The sequence below is a fragment of the Fundulus heteroclitus genome, chromosome 13 (genome assembly GCF_011125445.2).
Source record: "Fundulus heteroclitus isolate FHET01 chromosome 13, MU-UCD_Fhet_4.1, whole genome shotgun sequence".
Lineage (NCBI taxonomy): Eukaryota > Metazoa > Chordata > Actinopteri > Cyprinodontiformes > Fundulidae > Fundulus > Fundulus heteroclitus.
The window spans coordinates 10376185-10397139 of NC_046373.1; the positions used below are offsets into that span (position 1 = coordinate 10376185).

General features: G+C 39.3%; 1 protein-coding gene across 1 annotated transcript in view; it reads right to left on the reverse strand.

The window, feature by feature from the left end:
• LOC105924317 (VPS50 EARP/GARPII complex subunit) overlaps positions 1-20955 on the reverse strand; it is a gene marked incomplete in the record, with an annotated part of 480430 nt that overhangs the window by 447470 nt on the left and 12005 nt on the right. Inside the window, 7 exon segments of the mRNA XM_036145864.1 lie at positions 6133-6213; positions 6692-6769; positions 14004-14125; positions 15158-15264; positions 16499-16617; positions 18291-18476; positions 20460-20550. Coding sequence (XP_036001757.1) covers positions 6133-6213; positions 6692-6769; positions 14004-14125; positions 15158-15264; positions 16499-16617; positions 18291-18476; positions 20460-20550 — 784 coding nt within the window.

Sequence of the window (20955 nt, forward strand, 5' to 3'; positions counted from 1 at the left end):
TTCCCAGTGTCCTGTCTAGCACTATGGCAATAGGAATTGATATCTCAATGCCAGATGGAGCTCGACAGATTTTGCTTTTACAAGTGGAGCAAACAGCTTTCGCCATAGTGCTCCACTTGATTTATGCTTGTAAATAGCTTTATTATGATTCCTGCAAGGAGAATTTCAAATTATATGGACATGACAATGGGAGAGTAAAGGAAGAACAAAAAGTGAAAGAAAAGAAAAAAAAAGAGTAGAGGTGAAAGAAAGAGGAGATAAAAGGAAGAGAATGATAAAATGTCCTCTGTCTGCTCCATCACCTGGAAAGAGACACAAAAAGAACAGCACAACCAACAGACATTAAGCAACAGATACACTCTTATTACACCTAGATGCCATTGCTTAATCATATATATTAATATGTAAGCTGACATGTGTAATGTGATATTTGAAAAAATAAAGTGACACAACATAAATAAATAAATAAATAAATTATAAGATTACTGTATATAAGTGAACACTTAATACCTGGGACCCAGCACCAGTGGGAGATGTGAAAGTGCACTAGTTTAGGTGAAGATTATCCAGAAATAGCTTGATAGTGATTGTGGAGAACCAAAGACCCACCTTCCCCGAGCACAGAGGCAGGCGTCAGGGGACCCGTAACCCCGGACTCCCAAAGGGGTCCCTAAAGCAGGTCGCCCAGGAGGGGCCGACACAGGATATCTGCAACCCCCCCCCCAAGGAAGGAGCAGAGACGACCCCGAGGAAATCCCCCAGCCACCGCAATGTCGAGTGTAAAATTAAGTTAACATAATCAAATCATTTATTTTACATCATATATTTATTTGGTTGATTCTGATTGATTCACAGTGCAGAGGTGCCAACAATTGTGCAATGGATCGTGTAAAATAAAACAAGCCCCGCCAAATCCAGAAGTTTCACCCAATTCTCCGACAGCCTTGAAGCAATGTTCAGTGTAAAATTAAGTCAGCATAATCCAATACCAATTTATTTTACATTATATATTTATTTGGTTGATTCTGATTGATTCACAGTGCAGAGGTGCCGACAATTCTGCAATGGATCGTGTAAAATAAAACAAGCCCTGCCAAATCCAGAAGTTTCACCCAATTCTCCGACAGCCTTCAAGCAATCTACACGAAATAATCAAAAGTTCACAGAGAGAAAATTTGAAATTAAAGTCTGAAACTCAGACAACCAAAAGGTTCTGGAAAGGTAATTATGAAGACAGCAGGCGGAGAGCGAGCGAGCACGTAAACGAAGCAATGATGTTTTGTTGTTGTTTTTTTTTTTTTTTGGTCCTCTGTGGACCGGCAGGTTTAAACTGTAGCTACTCTGTTCCTGAAACCAGATGAGATGAAATGTCACTCGCGTTCATCTGGGACTCCCCGACTCATTACCAGCCCATCGGCTCTGGAATCGAAGAGTTGAGACGGCAAACCGGGGGGAACAAAGCCACGTGGATTCGGCGGCTCAACCGGCATGCAGCGTGCAATTAACTCTATAATGTGTTTACAAATGAGGTCTACCTAGCCACAATCTCCAGAGTGTGTGACGCTGAGCTATTTGTATGCGTGTTGAGGAGCTTCTGCGCGGATACACGGCTGCTGAGTGAAAATTATGACGGCAAAATGACGTTGGGATTGAAAACATAAATGTGGAATGTAATTTTGGAGAAGAAACGCCTTTTTAGCATAAAATCCTTTTTTGAGAGGAGTTACAACAGTTTTGCATATGAAATAAGACAGGCTTAAAAGCATTTGCTAATGCACTAGAGAGAAAGGACAGGTGTGGTTACAAAGCCCGACTGTGTCCTTCCTCTGAGGAGGATTTCAAAAAGCTCCTAATCAGACACAAAGTGATATGATAATGTTCATCTGAAATACATGCTGGCAGCCACGCGACTTCACTTTTAGCACCGGAGAGAGCCTTCTCATAGAAACTCAAACATGTCTCGGTTCATTACACTCCTCTCCTCTTTCTGCATCTTTCCATCCATCCGTCTGAGTCCATTTGATCGGCTGAACAGTTCAGAGGGCTCGCATGTTCTCTAAAGAAGGGTGCATGGCAGCTTCAGCTTGTCTGACATCTGAAAATGGCTCATAATCTACCCTGAAATTACCCACGTGTAAATGGGCCCCTGATGAGACCACTCGTTACTTGTTAAAGCAAAAAAAAAGGAAAAAAAAGAGCATTTATCTGGCCATAGGGTTTGTTTGTTTTTTTACAGCCAGGGCATTTATTATGTTTTGGATGGTTTGCTTTCTCCTCAGATCATTGGCTGATTATCGGGTAGTCAGCACAGGTCTCACGGAAAATTGCAATTATTTTAAAATGTTAAATAAATACTTTGCTTTATTGGAGTCCTTTGGATGGCGTGTGGTTAAAGCTGTGGAAACTCGAGTATAATCTGCAGCTTTGACAGAACACTTTGCAGATTTCCCTGATGCAATGTGCAGTAATAGGCGGTAAAGATTTGCAGGTGCATCTAAATAAATTTGAATCTCAGCAAAAAGGAGATTGAGCCCGAGCCAGCGAACGAATGCTGACACTGTACAGTACATGGCCATACTTCTCATTGGGTCGTGGTTCTTATATTAAAAATTATTTTAGTGGTTTTAGATAATGTTTCCTGTCTTTAAGAAACTGAACATTGGCTTTTTTTATTATGATCAAGCTATAATAAATCAAAATGAACAGAAATAAAAATATGAAATATATCTCTCTGGATGTAATGAATTTATATACCTGGTTCAATATTCAACTTGAAACACTCAAATTAACTTTTTAAGGATACTCTAATTATTCAGGTGCACCTGAAAAAGTTAAAACAAATGATTCAGCAGTTTCAGTACCAAGGTTTGCTATTTTGCTTAATCTTTAGTGTGTTTTTTTGTTTTTGTTTTGGGTTTTTTTGACGGAGAGAAAAATCTAAGAAAAAAGAAAAAGGAAGCTTCTTTCGTTCTAGTTCACCGAGTTGCACAAGAAAATAATAACGATTTTGTGCCACACTGAGAAGTCTCTGCTCCTTGGTGAGTTGCTTACTGAAAATTGTGTGACTTCCCCCACATCGAGTCTGCACTCCGCCGCAGTGGAGCAAACAAAAAGGAGGTGGAAAAACCCCATTGCATTTATCTGTAAAGCTATTGTTGACCAGTTTCTCATCCAACACAAAGTCAAAGAATAAGGATATAAAACCTAAGAGATGCTGATGCCTGTTGGCTCTGATGCTGTATGGAAGCTGAGGGCTGATTAGACAACCCAAGAGACAAAAGTGGAAAAGCCCTGAAAACATACCATTAAACTAAACAATAGTAATTATTTTGACTAATTTTACTACACCACAGCAGTGTCTGTTTCTGGAGCAGAGCCGGCTCCCTGCAAATGCAAGCCTTTGTCAGCTCTGTATGTAACGGTGCCTGGAGCTGCAGTATTAGCAGCTCGCAGCAGTCGTCAGAGCTGAACTTACCGGCAGTGTTAGTGTGATCACAGAAAAGTTTCACTGCAAGATGGAGGAGCAACTGGGAAGAACAGAGATCAAACCTGACATACTCAGAGAACCTGTCCTGAAGCAACATCATAGAGAAGATTTTAAAAACTGTGCAAGCATCAAATGACAGATGGTACCTTTTAACGGACAGACCATTGATGAAGCTGATGCCTCCATGTTGTATTTTCTTCAAGAAAGGACTTCCGTGACTCACAGCTTTTATTTATTTTATATGGATAAAAAACAAATGTTCAGCCACTGGACATTCAAAGAGCTGTTATGGAGCTGGTGAAGTCCCATACAGATGTGAGCTTGAATAAATGAGATTGGCTTTGCAGAAACTGAGGTGTGGGGTAGAATCAAATGGATCAACAGTACTGCGCAAAAGAGATCCCAACTCTCCCATTCCAGAGGCTATAAACACATCAGTAACATGTAAGGCACATAGGAAAATACAGTAATATTATTTTTCATTTTTAACAATCCACACTAAAGTCGTCTGGCTGTTAACTACCAGCAATTACCATTGCTGAAGTTGAGTGATATATTCTCTGTCAGCGGACTTCAGAGCAACCCTTCCATTGTGTTAATGATGGGAAATGCTGGGCATCAAAGTGATATTCAAACTAAGCCCTGCAGTCAGGTGGTCTTAGATAACATCTGTCACTGCAACATCCCAAGCTTGGGGTAGAAAAACGGCTTACTTTTAACTTTAGCCGACCCATGAGGCTCAGACGTGGAACAGTGGTGGGCTGTTTCAGCCACCATTGCTGCCTCTTTCCTTTCAAAAATCACAGTGAAAGGAGCAGAAGGCATCCAAGTCCATGCTTAGAATAGTTTATGAAAGAGGCTCATGTCTCCTTCCTCTTCTCTGAACCCCCAACCGCTGGTGGGAGATGTTCCCTCACAGTCAGCCTGGTCCTGCTAAATGTTTCTTTTTGCTAAAAGGGAGTGGTTCCTTCCTACTGTGGCCAAATGCTTGCTCAGGACGATGCATTGCTGCAAAACCTTTGACTTGAGTTGCAATCAGTTGGACCTCTTTAGATATATGAGCTTTTACTAAAAGTCATTTTGTGATCAATTGATTTAGACCAAACTGTTTAATTGGATATTAATCTGAGTTAATGTTAAACAGATTTGGCTAAATGTGAACCTAAATGGGTCCTATTTAATTGGATTTTTATTGAACCTGGGATCTCTGTCTGCTGCACTGTCTCCCTTTTCTGTGACAAATCTCAAGGAGCAATAACAGCAATAACCCAAACAAGAAAAGCCCAGGTCTTAGACAGCACCAATATACAAGATACACAGAACAACAGAAGGCAGGTGTGTGGAGAACCATAGCAGTTCGATTTATGCAGCAAAAATAAATGATTTTTGAAACTTCAGCAATGCCCAACACTAACAGGTCCATTATTAATCTATAGCAGTGACAGGGATAACAAGAAAACCTGCCAAAGGTTTTATTCCAAGATAAGTAAGGCTTTGGCACCATTGATTTTTTTCACTTTATAGAACATAATTCTGCTTTTTTCTTTAAAAACATTTCTAATAAATACAGCAACCTTCTGGTTAATTGGAATATACGCTCTGGTTACGAAGTACCTTTGAAAAGTAACAACATTTAAGCAGGCAACATATGGATATAGATATTTCAATAACTAAATTCAATAACTGAAACCCATTACACCCACATACACACCAACACACACAGGTTTCAGTCAGTGAGAAATTAGTTACTAAAATTAATTAACTTTCAACAATATCCACATTTTTGGAGATGCACATGTATATACGCAGTTTTCTATAAACCAAAGTATTCAATCAACAAAATGTTTGTCTTTGAAATAAAATGATCAATATCACATTTAAGTTTCAGAGATAAGTTGAATATCACTGTTGAGATTTTTGCTAAACCTATAAGTTATAAGTCTATAATTTACAAGTAAATGTTTATGATAATAAACATTTAACTGTAACCACATCTCAAGCTATAGGATGGGATTTGTCCATAATAAGTGCTTGCATATTGCCTGACGTAGCAAATATAACACAACTAGACTATTTTATCTACCAAAACAAAAACGTTAATATTCAGAATGCTGACTAGGTGTGTAAAGCTAGTCAAGTTGTAGATTGAAGCAGGAAAATGTTCTCTTAAAGGTATGTTAGCAGATTGAGAAGGGCAATTAAAATGATCTAACAGGGAAGAGAACATTTTTGAAGACTAATAAAGTTCACCAGACTAAGTTTCACAACAAAGCATGACAGGACCCACCAGAAACAGAGAGCCCTAATGGAATAGCATACCCCCCTTCAAATAAAGAGAGGGATGTGTAAAAGGGATGAGGTGAAAACTGGCCAGATAATGACGACCCATAATGCATTTTGGGGCGAAACTGACCTAACAGTAATCTCGCATACAGAAATGGCCGGAACGGACAAAGTGGAAAGGATCTAAAGGTAGATCCATAAAGAGGAAAGAGGAGTTTAGGTATAGGGGATATAGATGGAGAGAGCGTGTATGTGTCAGAGAGGAGACGAGTTAACAAGCACTGCTAAAAGAGAACGAGGGAAGAAGACAATGAGCAGAGGAGAAAAAAAAAGTGAGGTGGAGCAGACAGCAGCTGTCCTACCATGTCAATGAGACTCTCCTGGATCCGGTTCAGTGTGGTTCTCAGTCGGCTGCTGATAAGGCCCAGACCTGATGACTCATACTGTGGAAGGCACACACAAATACACAAACACACACACACACACACACACGGTGAGAATCTGCACAGCGCACTGGCATCTTACTTTACAAGAAACACACACAAACTGCAATAGTTGCTCTCTTCTCATGTCAACAGAAACAAGGGGGGTAGCTGCCGTCTGCCTCGAGCTGACTCTAATCCCAAAAGATGGAGGAGCAACTGGGAAGAACAGACATCAAAACCAAACAATCTCTGAATTGACAGCCCAGGAACAAAAAAAAAAAAGAAACAATAATGGTACGGAGAGGGTAAAAGCACTGCAAACTCAACAAGAAAATTCTGCACAATCGATAAGGAGATGTGCTTGGGTCGGGGAGAGCAAGTCACACGCATCCGAGGAGGCTCAAATGGACCAAACTACACATGTTGGCTAGACTTCTGGTTAAAAAGCTACTGCAGCCCACATGTTAGTCATCACGTGTCAGGATGTAATGCTTACCAAGCAGGCAGGGCCCACCACCCTGGCTGGGACTGCCTCTCTGCCACTATAGGTGGGCAGAGATGGGCTTGGGACGGGCTATAGATGGTCGGACAGGCAGCAGAAAGGAAAAACGAGAAGCAAAGACACACAAACTTTAAAAGCAACAATGTGGAGAAATTGCAACAAGACTGGAAAAAAAAACTAAAAAAAAAAAAAAAAAAACTCCCAAAACAAACAGAAGCAGATTAATGGAGGTAATGAGAGAAATAAATTGCACACCGTTATTGCCTCACACTTAAACAGCCTTTTAATTTAAGAGCAACACAACTCAGTCGAAATAAATTGGAATCTGCTAATGAGCAATCAGACCATACACTTGCTTCCTAAATCAAAAGACTGCGTTGAAAGTTCCACTAAATGTTGCTTGTATATCTCTCAGCTCTTTGATAGTCAATAATTAGGTTTGAACAGAATATACTAAAGCAGAGGTTCGATATAGCACAGGCTTCATTATGTTTAAAACACCAAAGAACCTCAACTAAGCCCCCTTCACATAAGAATCTGCTGGAATGCGCATTTCTTCGGCAGGGTCTTGGACAGGAAGAGCTTTCTCCATTACACGTGATGAAGTGTGAAGGTGTCCGCCCCATCCAAGTATGCATGAAGCATCCGCGGGGAGACTGTGGTAGTGCATTACTGTGGTGGAAGCATGGGTGGAGGAACATAGTAGCTTATCCATGATGTTGGCCTGACCTGCCTCCTGAAGGCTTGGCTTCCACACCCACACCTGGGTGGCACAAAGCCACTAAAGTCTCTTGATTCTGTGAGTGCTATGATCTTGGCGTCCTACCACTAGTCTAAGGGTCTGACCAAGGAGCTGAATCAAACAACTGATGATCTTCAAGCAAAAGAAAAGAAGATAAAGAGAAGAAAAAAAATATATATATATATCCACAGGCGGCTTCATTCAGCAATGAATGATGTGATGGGAGGGCCAAAAGAAGAGTGGAAAAAAAAAAACTATGTTCAGGATACCAAGAGTGCAGTAGGGTCACGATTGACTTCACCCTGAAATTAGGGTCGCCAGATTTGTCGACACTCAAATGATCATGAAGGTCCTACAGGACATAGGGCAGGCATAGTCCAGTGTAAAGAGAAAAAAAAAAAAAATCTCAGTTGTGAGTTTGAGACAATTTGACAAACTGTGCGTTTGGGGTTTTCACTGCGCTCCGGTTGTACGCCGAACATTAAAGGACCCAAGTTTATTTTTTGAAATCAGAGGCAATTTCAAGATTGACACACCAGACAACATCCCTTAAAAACAGCCCTCTGTGAGTCATGAGCTGGGACAGAAAAATAACCTTTTTATGCGTTATTGCTCGTTTTTCAGGGAAGCCATTTTTCTATGGAAGTGTGTGACGCTTTCTTGATCTATTCCCTCTTTTTCTGTTAAGTTCTCCCACTCTGGTGTCTTGGTCTTAAACCTCAACTTTTTCTGCTCCCACATTTCTTACGTTCATCTTTCAGTTTGCAACTCTGTCGTGAAGGTCTTTTTTTTTTTCTTCCTTTTTATAACCCTCTACTGTCTTTTTCCAGAGCAGACATATTAAAGTTATCCCCATGGGGTGCAACTTCCCAGAGTTTTGAAACATTAATCACTTTTTCCAAAGACGTGTAAATCTGCCTCTCCCATCCCCCGCAGCTGCCTGACTCATTACTGTTAACAGTGATGGAGAATCTGTGAGCGAGGCACATCGTGCATCTTTAGCGCATGTGTGACAGTGTCAAAGCGTGGTTATTTAGACAGATAATGGGCATATTTACTCTTTTACATATTAATGCCCGACCATTACTCTCTAACAGAGAAAAGTCAAGCAGCTCAATCTTGATTCCAGTGGTGTAAGAGAGAGCAAAGTGGGGGTCGCGGCAGCGGCAAATGTGCGGGGTAAATTTTCCAGAAGCTCTTTAAAAATTCATAGAGACATTAACATTTTACTGTGTGTGTCTTTCAGTGAGACCCATTAATGAAAATAGGCAGGTTCCCAATATGACACTTTTCAAGACAGAATTAAAACGTTAAATGTAAAGAGGATTAAATTAAAAGGTCTGCTGATGGTTGACCCCACAAAAATAGATCCGGTAATACTTTGAGTGTAAATGAGAAAACGGAGGAAACGTTAACCCTCAACTGAAACTTTTACCAACAAACACGACTCAGCACTGGAGATAATCTAAAAAAATCATAAAGGAATTCATCTCTATTAAAAGGAGTTTAGTTTTAGCCATAAAAAAGCCACACCAACTCAGCCAACAGTTGTTTCTTAATACTTTACACTAGGGAAGCAAACAAATTATCAAGTTACGATTAATTGTCGATTAATGGTTAATGAGGCTAAAGTTTATTCTATCCAATTAAATGATCACGTAAACTTAGATCGACCCTCTTTCAGGCATGTAGTAGAGCCACAATACAGAAGAGGGCGCTGCAGCTCATTCTAAAGTGGATCCAGACCACAGTAGTAACCTAAAAAAAGTAATGGCATAAGCAACGTCAAGCGGTCAAAACACAGTCCAGTGTGGGATTATTTTTGCACAGTTTAATGACAAGTATGCAAAATGCTTTCCGTGCAGTTATTTTTTAAATTATAAACACTGAACAAGATCCTTAAGTTGTCAGCTAAACAGCTCCCATTCTGCTGGGCTGCATGGCAGAGCAGAGTCAACTTCTCAACCAAAACTCACTGATGTGCTCTATAGGGCAAGAATGTGATGAAAAGTGGACAGCATTTTGCAAACAAAATGTAAGATGACAAAGACATGATGTAAAAAGCATGGTTGATGAAGAGGGTTTAGTGGGCATTATTAATGACTCATATATTTTATTCTGTTCAATTTATTTGTTTCTATTCAGTAACTTAATAGTTTATTGTTTTGTTACATTTTATAAATATCCAAAATTTATAAAATTATCATGGTAATATGTGAGAAAAACTTAAATTTTTGTTTATTCAGTCAGTATTTACTACAGGTGGCACAGGAAACTGGTGAAGTATAATGATGTGCCTCCTCCTAAAATTCAGCATATTGTTTTAAAAAAAAAAAATCCTTCATGTTATGGAAATACACTCTTGATACAAGAGAAAAGTAGGTTTTTAAGAAAATGGCCGCTTATCAATTAAGCATTAGTCGATCGATAAGATCAAACAGCTTTAGATTAACTTAATAATCAATAACTTTCATCCCTACTTTATCCCATTGAAAATTATACTTAGTTCTAGGGATGGGCAATATGGCCTAAATATAAAATCACCAATTTTTTCAGAATAAATTTAATTTACGATTTTAACAGATTTTTTTTCTTTAAAAAAAACAACAACTAGAAACAATAAGGAAATCATTCAAATAAACTTTGTTTTTATTTAACACACCACAAAAAAATTAAACCAAAATGAATTTCCCTATTGGGCTTGAACCGCAAACCTTAAAATAAGGCAAAAATAAAAAGGTTCTGCTTGAACAAAGATGAGTGTCCCTATTGTGATTAATAGTGCAATAATTTGCCTTTCACAACACTCAAACAGCTGCCTGTGCCTGTGAGACAGCGCTGAGGGAATAGGGGAGTCCCACACAGCTCTAGCAGTTATCCTGAAACAGTAACGGTAGACAGATTGTTGCTTTCAAAAGAAGCTGATAAATTGCCAAAAACACAGAAAGGGGTCTGAAAAGTCCCCAAATACGAGTCACTAAGTAGGAAACACTGGACTGTCGTCTTTAGTTTTCCTTCTTTATTGACTGCAGAGCAGCAGCCAGTAGCTTCATTCACTAGCAGCTTCGCTGCGAGGCAGACAGGAGCCGGAGGAGTTGGTTTTTCAAAAGTACATTTTTAATGTTTCACAATATTTAAATTAATTTTAACCTCTGATTGTTATGAGAATAAGTGCACAAATATACAGTAGCCATCCTATATCATATGTGTTACATTGTTTTAACATATTTTTGAATTGACTCTGAAGGTGTGGCGGCTTTTATTTTGGTGTGGAGATGCGCCACGATCAACATGTAGCAGAAATTCTCTGTAAAAAAAAAAAAGTTTCCTCTTTTGAGTATTTCCACAATATATTTTCCTAAACATATATTAAACATTGCAAGCTTTTACCAAAACAATTTCCACTTTCAGGACTGATATATATTGTTTATCTGCATCGGCAATAAATAAATAAATAAATAAATGAAAATATTGATTTTCCAAAAAATCTAATCATTAATTGCAAATTCGAATTAATCGATAAAATTGATTTATCACCCCGCTCTACTTAGTTCACAAAGAAATGCAGCACATACGTTCTGAGGGCCTTAGTATCATTTTCAGAAGCCCATACACAAGCCATTGGAAGACATATGCATCTGTATTTATATTATTCTGGGGTTAATTAGATTATTTGTTCCACTCAGAGGTCTCTAATTTTACCAACAATTTATTATGTGATGATATGGTTATATGTGACGATATGGCTTCTAGTCTTTTTTGTTCATCCTCTATTCAAATTTTTTGTTGCTGTTGAAATAAACACTCTGGGCGCACAAAATGTGAACCACACACGAACATCCATGGAGAGCCTTGTTTGACCCTCATGGGTAAGATACAGCTTATGAAATTAAAATAAGTAAATTCTGGGATTTAAGCAAGCGGTGGAGGATATGGTAAAAGTTTATTCCAAAAAAAATGTATGGCTTATGGCTTACAGCTAATAAAATCGCAAATGGGTTTCTCCAAAAATGAAAACATTATACTAGCCTAACACAGAAAAAGGATCTCTAATACAAGAATGTCAGTCAACTGAAAAGTATGTTCATGTACTGTAAAGTGTATGCGCTTAATACTTGGTTGGGCCTCCTTTTGCATAATTTACTGCATCAGTGCACTGTGGCATGAATGTGATCTGTCTGTGGCTCTGTTCAGATAGAAAAGATCCCCCGGTTGCTTTAAAAGCAGCCTTCAGCGAGTCTGCCTTGTTGGGTCTGTTGTTGATCTCCCTCATCTTCCTTTTGACATACCCCACGGATTCTCTGAGGGGTGTAGGCCAATCAATTTGCCTCTCCACTCTTCCCTCAAACTCTGTGATGTTCATTTCCAATTAAATGCTTGTTTTGTTTTTTTTTAAACTTTAACATTAAATCAGACTTTGGACCAATGAGAGACAGATTACGTATTTCTTCTTGACCCAGTTAAGCTGCTTCATACATTGTCTCTACTTAAAGACAAGATAACACATGAACTGTGAAGGCAGTAGGCCATGTCAAGGATACATTTATGTGTGATGACTACTGAAGCTCTGACTCAAGCCTGCAGTGCAACCTTTAGGATTCTCCCCCAAACGATTGACCTAGCTTTTCTGCTAAATCCACTGATGGCTAAAGTTTTAGCTAAAGCTTTTTAGCCCTTTTCAACCACATTTTTCTTTTCACTTAACTTTCTATGGCTGTGCTTGAATAAAGCACTCTATGAACATCAAGGTTCTTTAGAAAAAAGCTTTTGTCGCTTACCCTGCTGAAAAATGTTACTGACTGTCTTCTGGAAACCTCTGCAACAAAAAAGTCAGTAGTCCTCCCCGTAGGCAGACCATAACATTCACACACACACATACTTATATGGGATATAACTATAATATTTCTCTCCTAGAAACCCTTTTAATTGGTCGTCTCTAATATTCGAATTCTAATTTTTGTTCACTCCAAGCCATAATCTCCCAAAATTAACAGAAATAAACAAAACCTGTCACTCTGTGGGACATGAGCGGTATGAGTTTTGAATTAAATTACTGCAAAAACAAAAATGACTTTTCAGTTATATTCTTATTTACTGAGATGCAACTTTAGTGAAGTTTTTGTTGCATTATGTAAAAAGGAAACATTTGGGAAGTTAATAAAACCAAACTGCAATTACCAGTGTTGTTTAGGGACATGAACAAAATAATAAGATGTTGTCGTTACTGTCACCGTTGCCAGTGCAAACTACGCTAATTACACCAATTTATAACAACGGCTGTTAAAAAATGTTTTTAAAATGTGTCAAAAAATCTTGACTTTATTTCACAAATGGTATTAAACTAAAAAGTGTTGTACACAACAGAAAGCCTTGTTAAATCACACTATTATTAAGACATTTTGACAGTAATTGGGCTGATTTTCTCATTATTTCATCAACATTTTGCACCAAAAAGAGTTATAGAGTTGACAGCAGCTGCATTTTTAAACAATGCCTGTGCAAATTCTCAGTTATCCGGGTCATCACAACAGCAAACAGGCTTAAATCAGAGGCAACCGGACTTTTGTTCAGTTCTTTCTGAAAACGTTTCAACACCTATCCAGGAGTCTTTGTCAATGCTGGTGGCTCACACTTGAGCAACCTGCAGTTGGTGCACTGCTGTTTTAAGGACATGGAGGCCCATCCTCCTGGGTGCATTCTAAGTCAGATGCAAATCAATGACCCACCCGTCTCTGTCCTGGATCGTTAGAAGCTATTGCTTAGTGTAAGTGGAGAACTTGGTCACCTGAATCATGATGAGACTGCTGATGTAATCTCTTTGAAATGTGTTGGAGGACCGAGCTGTAAACACTGGGGAGTTGGAAGTGAAATCCTCCCCCTCTGTTTAGTGATGGCTTTTCTCTTTTGGCCATTTTTAAACAATATTTTTACATTGTCTAAGGCCATTGTGCACAGTTGTGTTTACTTTCTCCATATTTCTCTCATCTTGCTTTCTGATTGGCTACATGTCACATTTAACAGGCTACATGCTTGTTTGTCCTCAGGAAACACCCCACACGCTACGATATTGAGCCAAGACAATCCAACATGTTGAATATCCCCAATTTGAGGTCAGAATGGTCCCAATGTCCTTTGGAGCAGACAAGATCACTCTTAATCCATCATGCATGGCAGGAATATCTCTTAAAAATTTTCTTAAGATCCATCCCGATAAGCAGGAAATATCCGTCAGGGGAGATGGGGCAAAAATTTGAATAATTATCCTGCCGTGCAAACCAGGTTTAACTAGATTGGTTTCATAACTTTTAGTAACAATGTGAATTTTTGTTTTTTTATTGAAAACCCTAATGTCAAACTTTGCTGGCTATACATAATTACTTTATTTAAAAGGGACATTGTGCAGATCAAAGATAAATATCATCTTTTGATGTGCTATACCAGATTATAGCATTAAGCTAATAGATATCTGGATCAAAGACAAGAAAAAGTCAACCTCAAAAAAAAGAAAAAAAAAAAAGAAATTGGTACAAAGCTCTAAGACCAATAAGAGCAATATGTCCTTACCATGTCATTGCGTCCAAAGAAGGTGTATACAGCATAAAGGTAGTAGTCAAAGAGTTGTGATACGCAGTGGATGACGTCAAAGGCTATCGGCTTCAGGATGTTCATCATCTGCATGTATTTTCCTGAAAACAAAGGATGCAAAGAAAGAACAGGTATTTCACATACTTGCATTAATGCAGTGCTGTTTGTATCCCAGGTTGAATGGTACCATAAAGGCTTAAGCACTTTAAAAGCCAGCAGTAGTTTACAAGCAACAAAACTGTTCAAACCTTAAGTAAACGTTTTGGGACATTAAAAAGGGTTAAAACACAGTAAGTGAATCATGGGGGAGCTGCATCCTTTAGGGAACAACTTGAACAGCAGTATCCTTCGGTTCCACACAAATGGCAAAGACTTAATTTAGCAGAAAGGTAATAAAGGCTATAAATACAGAGGTACGGGGGTGTAACAAGGTTTCTACCGAGTAAAAACTGATGAGGGGAAGAGAGGAGAAGGAATAAACTCAATCTTGCTGGCATTGCCTCTGAGACAGAAATATTCCTCAAACTCATTTATTACAGACTTTCTCTTGAATTCAGTACTGAGAGCTCCGGGTTCAATCTTATTCCATCATATTCCTGCAGACAGTGTATTGGAAATGACTTCAAGTTTTTCTTCTCTTAAAAACCCTGTACAACTAGTCCTGAGAAATAAAACAAAAAGTAAAACAGAGTCCTCTATTTTTCTTTTTTTTTCCTCTATATGCAAAGGAAAATTGAGTCAATCTAAATTCATTGGGTTCAAGTCCTAACTTCTGTGTCTCGATAATCATCTACTCTGATTTATGATCTCTCCAAGAAGATCCTTAGACAAGGTCCACGTCAGCCAGGATCACATTTTATCTACGAGGGGCTCCAGATTTCCTCCAAGCCTCGTCGCAGAAACGTACGAGCGGCACCTTTTAAAAGTATGGTCACAGCTCAGGGTGAAGGCTAACCGTTACTCATGCAGCTCAGTCACACAGACACAGAGTGTGTCAATCGCCAGTGATTTGCTTAATTGATGACTAAATTGAAATGTCAGCAGGCGGGAGGGCAGCCGCCGCTGAGTCTGAGCCCCTCAGGAGGATAAGGTAACTTGTATAAAGGGTTCCTGTGCGTGTGTGCAGCCCCTACCAACAAGCCGGATGACGTTGAGGGTGGTGTTGGTGAGGATCGGCGCGCAGGCCTTGCTGAGGTTGTAATCTGACTTTTTCTTGCTTCTTATGGTCTCTCGGGACACGCTGATGCACGCAGGAGGCGGCGGGGGAGAAAGCAGGGGGGAAAGCATGTGAAAGAAATTCATGTTAATACCACTAATCTTTAGAAACGATTTGCCGGTGCGGGTCAAAGTCCTGTAATTGATCTATCAGAACCCATTAGACAGGGTGAGAGATGCAGCTGCTGCTGGGAAAGGCTTTGAACGGATGATTCTGGAGCACTGCATCCCTGACACCAAGCTCAATGAGCCAAATTAGTCAGAAGTCATCACCTTGGCTGCTGTCACTGCAGGAAATGTCTTATACCTGGACGTGTTCATGCAACCCATTCAATGATTAACCCTTTGTAAGCATTGCTTTCATTAATAGAAAATTAGCATTTTAGTAGCCATGTCTCCTGATTGTACAAATGAAGATGGAAACAGAGGACAGAGTTGTAATTTGGCAATAGCATTTCAATTTTGTTATAGGTACCGACACAATAATACCATCTGATTTAAAGATCCCCATGAAAACTGAATAACTTTAATGAAAAGTTTAAAGACTTTCACTAGCAAATCTAATATATATTAGTTTTTAGATTTCAGACTGAAAAATCAAACCAGAGGATCTGCAAAGTTTGCTGGATAGCAGCAAACTTGCAAAACTTCTTATTTCCAGGGAACGTCCTGTAATTGAAATATAAAAATCTAATATAAAATGTCCCAGGCAAAAAGAACTTTATTCTTGTTCTAGCAGAGTGTGTGTTGGCTGGGAGAAAGAAGCCCTAAGCTGGTGTTATTTGGACCGGTTACAGGGACATTAAAAATTTTCATATCCTGAAAACAAACATAAAATTAAATTAAAAAAAAAACTCCAAAGCTGCAATCAATTAATTGCAACTTTAGAATAAACAGGCCTATGCCAGAAAAAGGCCAAATATTCACCAGTACTAAAAAGCTGATTCATTGTATAATACATTAAAGCTGTCATTTAGGAGGCGGTGGACAGAAAAATAAGCTTTTGGAAACATTTTGGCTGTAAAGAGGGGTTCAGTAGAGGTGAACTAAACTGGCTGTTGCTAAAGGCGTAAAAAAAAAAAAAAAAAAAAAAAAAAACAGGAATAATTTTACAATTTTTAGAAACACCTTCAGGGAGAGATTTAAAGAGAGATCAATGTGTGTTTCTTTAGTCTGTGCCTCTGTACACACACCTCAAAAGGCCCGGCCTGTGTGTCAGTTTGAAGCGATGTCGTGTAATAAGGCCACTTGGGTCTTACCTCTTCAGAGGGGCGTCGCCTGTCTGCTCATCGACGTAGTCTTGCTTGAGCTCATCGGCGACATCGCTGTCACTGTCGTAGTCCTGATAAACGCTCTTCTCCAATTCGTCCGATTCGTACTGGAGAAAATCAGAGGGGACGGCAATCAAAGAGGGTCAAAATCAGATCCACCACGCCGCGAAAAAATGTCAGGAAAACGAACAGAGCAGTGAAGTGGGTGGGTTCAGGTAGAAGAGGTTAAAATATTCATTCATGTCTCAGATGAAAATTTAAATGCATGCCTTCCAAAAGGTATAGGATTTTCAGTGAAAGAGATAGTGAATGAATTAAATGTTATAAAAATACAGAATGTTGACTGTTATATTGTTTCACTTTTTGTGCTTTCTCTTATTGGTAATGAGTCTGTGGAGGAATTTAGCTTCATTGAAGCAGTTTTAAAGTAGATTACCTGTTCAGGGTCATACAAAAGGGTCCCAATCAGATCTAAGTCCAGACTTGGGCCAGGCCAATCCAAAACAATCACTATATTGTCTTTTGGTCAATCAGAGGTGGATTTGCTGGTGTGCTTCAGATAATTGCCCCGCTGCGTAACTGCTGTGTACTCAAGCTTAACGCCTCAAATTGAACGTTTGCCTTTGGGATTTTCTGATAGAGAGTGGTTCTATAAAGTGTGGCAAGTCATTCGGTGTGTCAGATACACCGACAATTTGACAGCTGCTGCGACTGAGGCCTGATTATTGATCTACTGCTGTCTCTGTTCCCTCCTAGATTCAGTTCTGGGTTCTTTTGTGACCTCCTTGATGAGTCCTCATGGCGATCTTGGAGTCATTTTAGTTGGCCACTCCTGGAAAGGTTTGCCAATATTCCATGTCATCTCCAGCTGGGGATAATGTCTCTCAATGAGGTTCACAGGAGTCCCAAAAAGCCGTAGCAATGCAGCGCAGCCCTTTCCATACTGACAGATGTTAATGTCTTTGTTTAACAGTTGGTTTTGAGTGTCTTTGGGTCCGGGCATGCGTATTGCTTTTTCAGAGCTTGTAGCCTAGTTCATGTTGTTGGACACATTCATGCAATTTCTTATTGGAGAGGTCTGACCGAAAACATTTAAGGGTAAGGCTCTTCAAATAAAACTCAGTTTTCTAAGAAATGTAAAATATGGTTTTCTATATGGGGAAAGGCTGGTTTGGATTACTTTTTTCACTATATAATTAAAGCAGGACCTGGAAACTGCTTTTCGTCTTCAATCAAGTTATCTCCGTATTATACGAAAATGTTTGATCTGAAAAACTAAAGTGTGACAAAAAAAAAAGGAAATTTTTCTAAGGGCAGATTTTTTCCAGGTCTGTTTGGTATGTATTAAAAGTGACAAGGCCAACAGCTGAAGGTAAATTTAGATCCATTTAGTTGAGAATTAGTTTAATTAGGAATAAAAACTATTTCCAATAACAGATGATTGGATATCAGAAACTAAACAACAACTTAATGTAAATCAGTATCTACGTTTACAGAACGTTCATTAAAACACTTGATTATTTTACTACACAGACTCATTAATGAGATATAAAAGAGAGAGTAAAGGTGAATGTCTGTTTGCTGCCAATACTAACCTTGAAAAAGCAGTGCTAATATTTACAAAATAACTAAAGAAGTTGGATGGGATAATTTGTGAAGAGCAAATACAACCATATAAGATATATCCTTTATTTTTCCACTCTTTTTTTATTTTATTTACTAAAACCCCAAAAAGCGATCGGACTTGCAAACTTGCGATGACTTAGTTCTGAATCCGTACCCCGTTAGAAGCGAGCACATCCTCCGTCTCCTCTTCCTTGGGCTCAATGTGCATCTCAAAGGGATTCCCTTCCTGATGAAACTGCTGGAAAAGGGAGAGCTCCTCCAGGGCCGGAGCAGCTGAGGACGCAGCCTGTCTGCTGGGGGACACGGAGGGAGACCGACACTGTCCCATGAACTTGAACTCCTAGATCAGAGAGGATGGGACCACAAAATCAGAGCTTTTATCTGAACGAAATGTAATTTACACCATCTCAGAGAAAACGGTTTTAAAATCTGTGAAATTTTGTGAATTTTAATTAGCGAATGAAACTGTTGGGTAGATTCTCAGTAATTCACGACAATCTAACTGAACTTGGTTCTTAAAGTCGTTTTACTTCTTGAGTTCTGATCAAAAGTCAACTTGCCTTGTATGTAAGAACTTAAGATTGTATTTTTAGAACATTATGACCAGGAAGTAATAAAGAAGGAAAATAATGGCTTTGGGACACATATATTAATCACACCAAACGTATACTAAAGATTTCACTCACAAAATTTCGGTTGCATTGTACCAAACCTAAAAAGAAATGAAAACAAAAATGTGCAACTGAAAAAAGGGGCTAGGCGACTGAAGCTGCCCACTTGGAAATACGGTCTCCAGGACTTCCAGGACCATTTAAACACACCAGGATTGCAGCAAATCTGGGGCATCTTGTTTTAGTGTGACCATAATCCTAGTACTTGCCAAACATTTTTGTTACCTGCTGCATTCCCAAAGAAACAACAATGTTAGCAGCCCAAACATATCTGTACAAAGCATCTACAAAACTTCCTTAGAAATATGGGTATTTTCCTCTATCATCAGTTTAATCTTTGTTGCAGAGGAGAAATCACTGTTAATAGTCCCATCGGTTTACTGGCAATATGAGAGGATGCAGGTATGGGAGAATTCAGCACAGAGAGCGTTGCATCGCCAAGCCCATCATGCTGTGCGGTACTTTAAAAGGCACAGCAATATTTGCATGTATTTTGGCAACTGCAGTCAGAATTGCGCAATAAAAAAAATAAAACAAAACCTGAGAAGTCACAATGTGGGAAATTGTGACTTCTCACAAGTCACAATGGCTAATGTGTTTTTGCATTTGAACTGCAGCCAGAAAATAACCAACATATTGTATTTTTCAGATTAAAAGGCGCACTTAAAGTCCTTAAACCCTCTCAAAAATTGATGGTGCGCCTTATGGTTTGGAAAATACGCTACTTCTGTCAACCAGTCCATGAGCAGTTTGGAGGCGTGTTCCCTTCTTTCACAGCAGAGAACCAAATTCCACAAGGAGACCAACACACACTGATTTCTATGTACAAGGGGATTTATCATATATTTTGTATTGGGGAAGGACAATTTGGATTTTTCACTGCAGCTGCTTATAGAGAAAAAAAATATGGATGTAGCCAAAGCAGTGGTGTGATGCAATGTGCATAGCAGATGCGCCACAACCAAGAATGTAAAATTAAATAACCCGGAGTGATCCCAGCCCAGTTTGGCTACGATTATGGCATATCCTGTCCTTTAAATTCTCTAATGATGGTGCATGTGTGCCACAGTCATAAACCATAAATAAGCTCACTAAATACAATTTGGACCTACTTAAATCAGTCTAGGAAGTCTCATGCATAATGGGGAGCATAATGCGTACTTTATTCACCCCAGAGGACCAATCCAAGACTCTGAAGATACCATCCACATTCTGGCTGGTTCTGTAAGTGGCGGGAATTGCACTGATCACTTATGTCCTAGTTAAGACGCGCTAAACACGTGGACCACGCATTTAGATTTTCTTGTGGTGAGTTATTATATGTGAAGGACGTCAGGTACACTTGAAATAAATGAGACTGGGACATTCAACTTTTGAGATTTATTAACTGCAACCTAAGAGCGTGGTGGGAAAAAGAAAATCACCCAATCTACATACCACTGGGGACATCAGTCGTTTAAATGTTCATCCGGGTTATATAATGAGCAACAAAAACACAAAGACACACACACAGACTCATTCACACAAAAGCTTCGGTGCCAGATACATAAGAGATTTAGATAGTTATGCAAATCTCTAATATTGAGGTGTGCCATCTGTGAACGAGGCACAGGAAAGCTGCCTTACATCAGCTTCCCTCGTCTTTTACTCACATGGAGCTGGGCGATGTTGAAGTTGGACTTGACTGGACACAGTTCCCACGTCTCATTCTCCAGGAACATCCTGAGCTCTTCCAGTCGTGCCCTGGCCAAATGAAACGAGCACAAAGATGAGAAAATGAATAAATAAAACAGCATCAGCTAAACAGCTAATATACGATGCTCCTGTGTCCGGGATTAACAGCTTGGACAAGAACAAAACCAGCAAAAAGGTCATCCGTTCTCAGCAGGAAGGAAGAGGGATGGGTCCGGTCTGTAACAGGGTTCGATGTGTTAACAGCTAAAAGAGGCCACCCTGGCGTTCACCTGCCAGTTTAATATCGGCTCATACTGTGTAACATGTCATCGCCGTGCTCACTTTAAACACTGCAGGACACCTTTTATGTCTTAAAGGTGTTTGAAATATAGGATGTGACAGAACACAGAGCGCGAGATGGGAAGAAAGAACACGTCGCTGCCTTCAAATAGGGTCAGAACATACACAAAACTC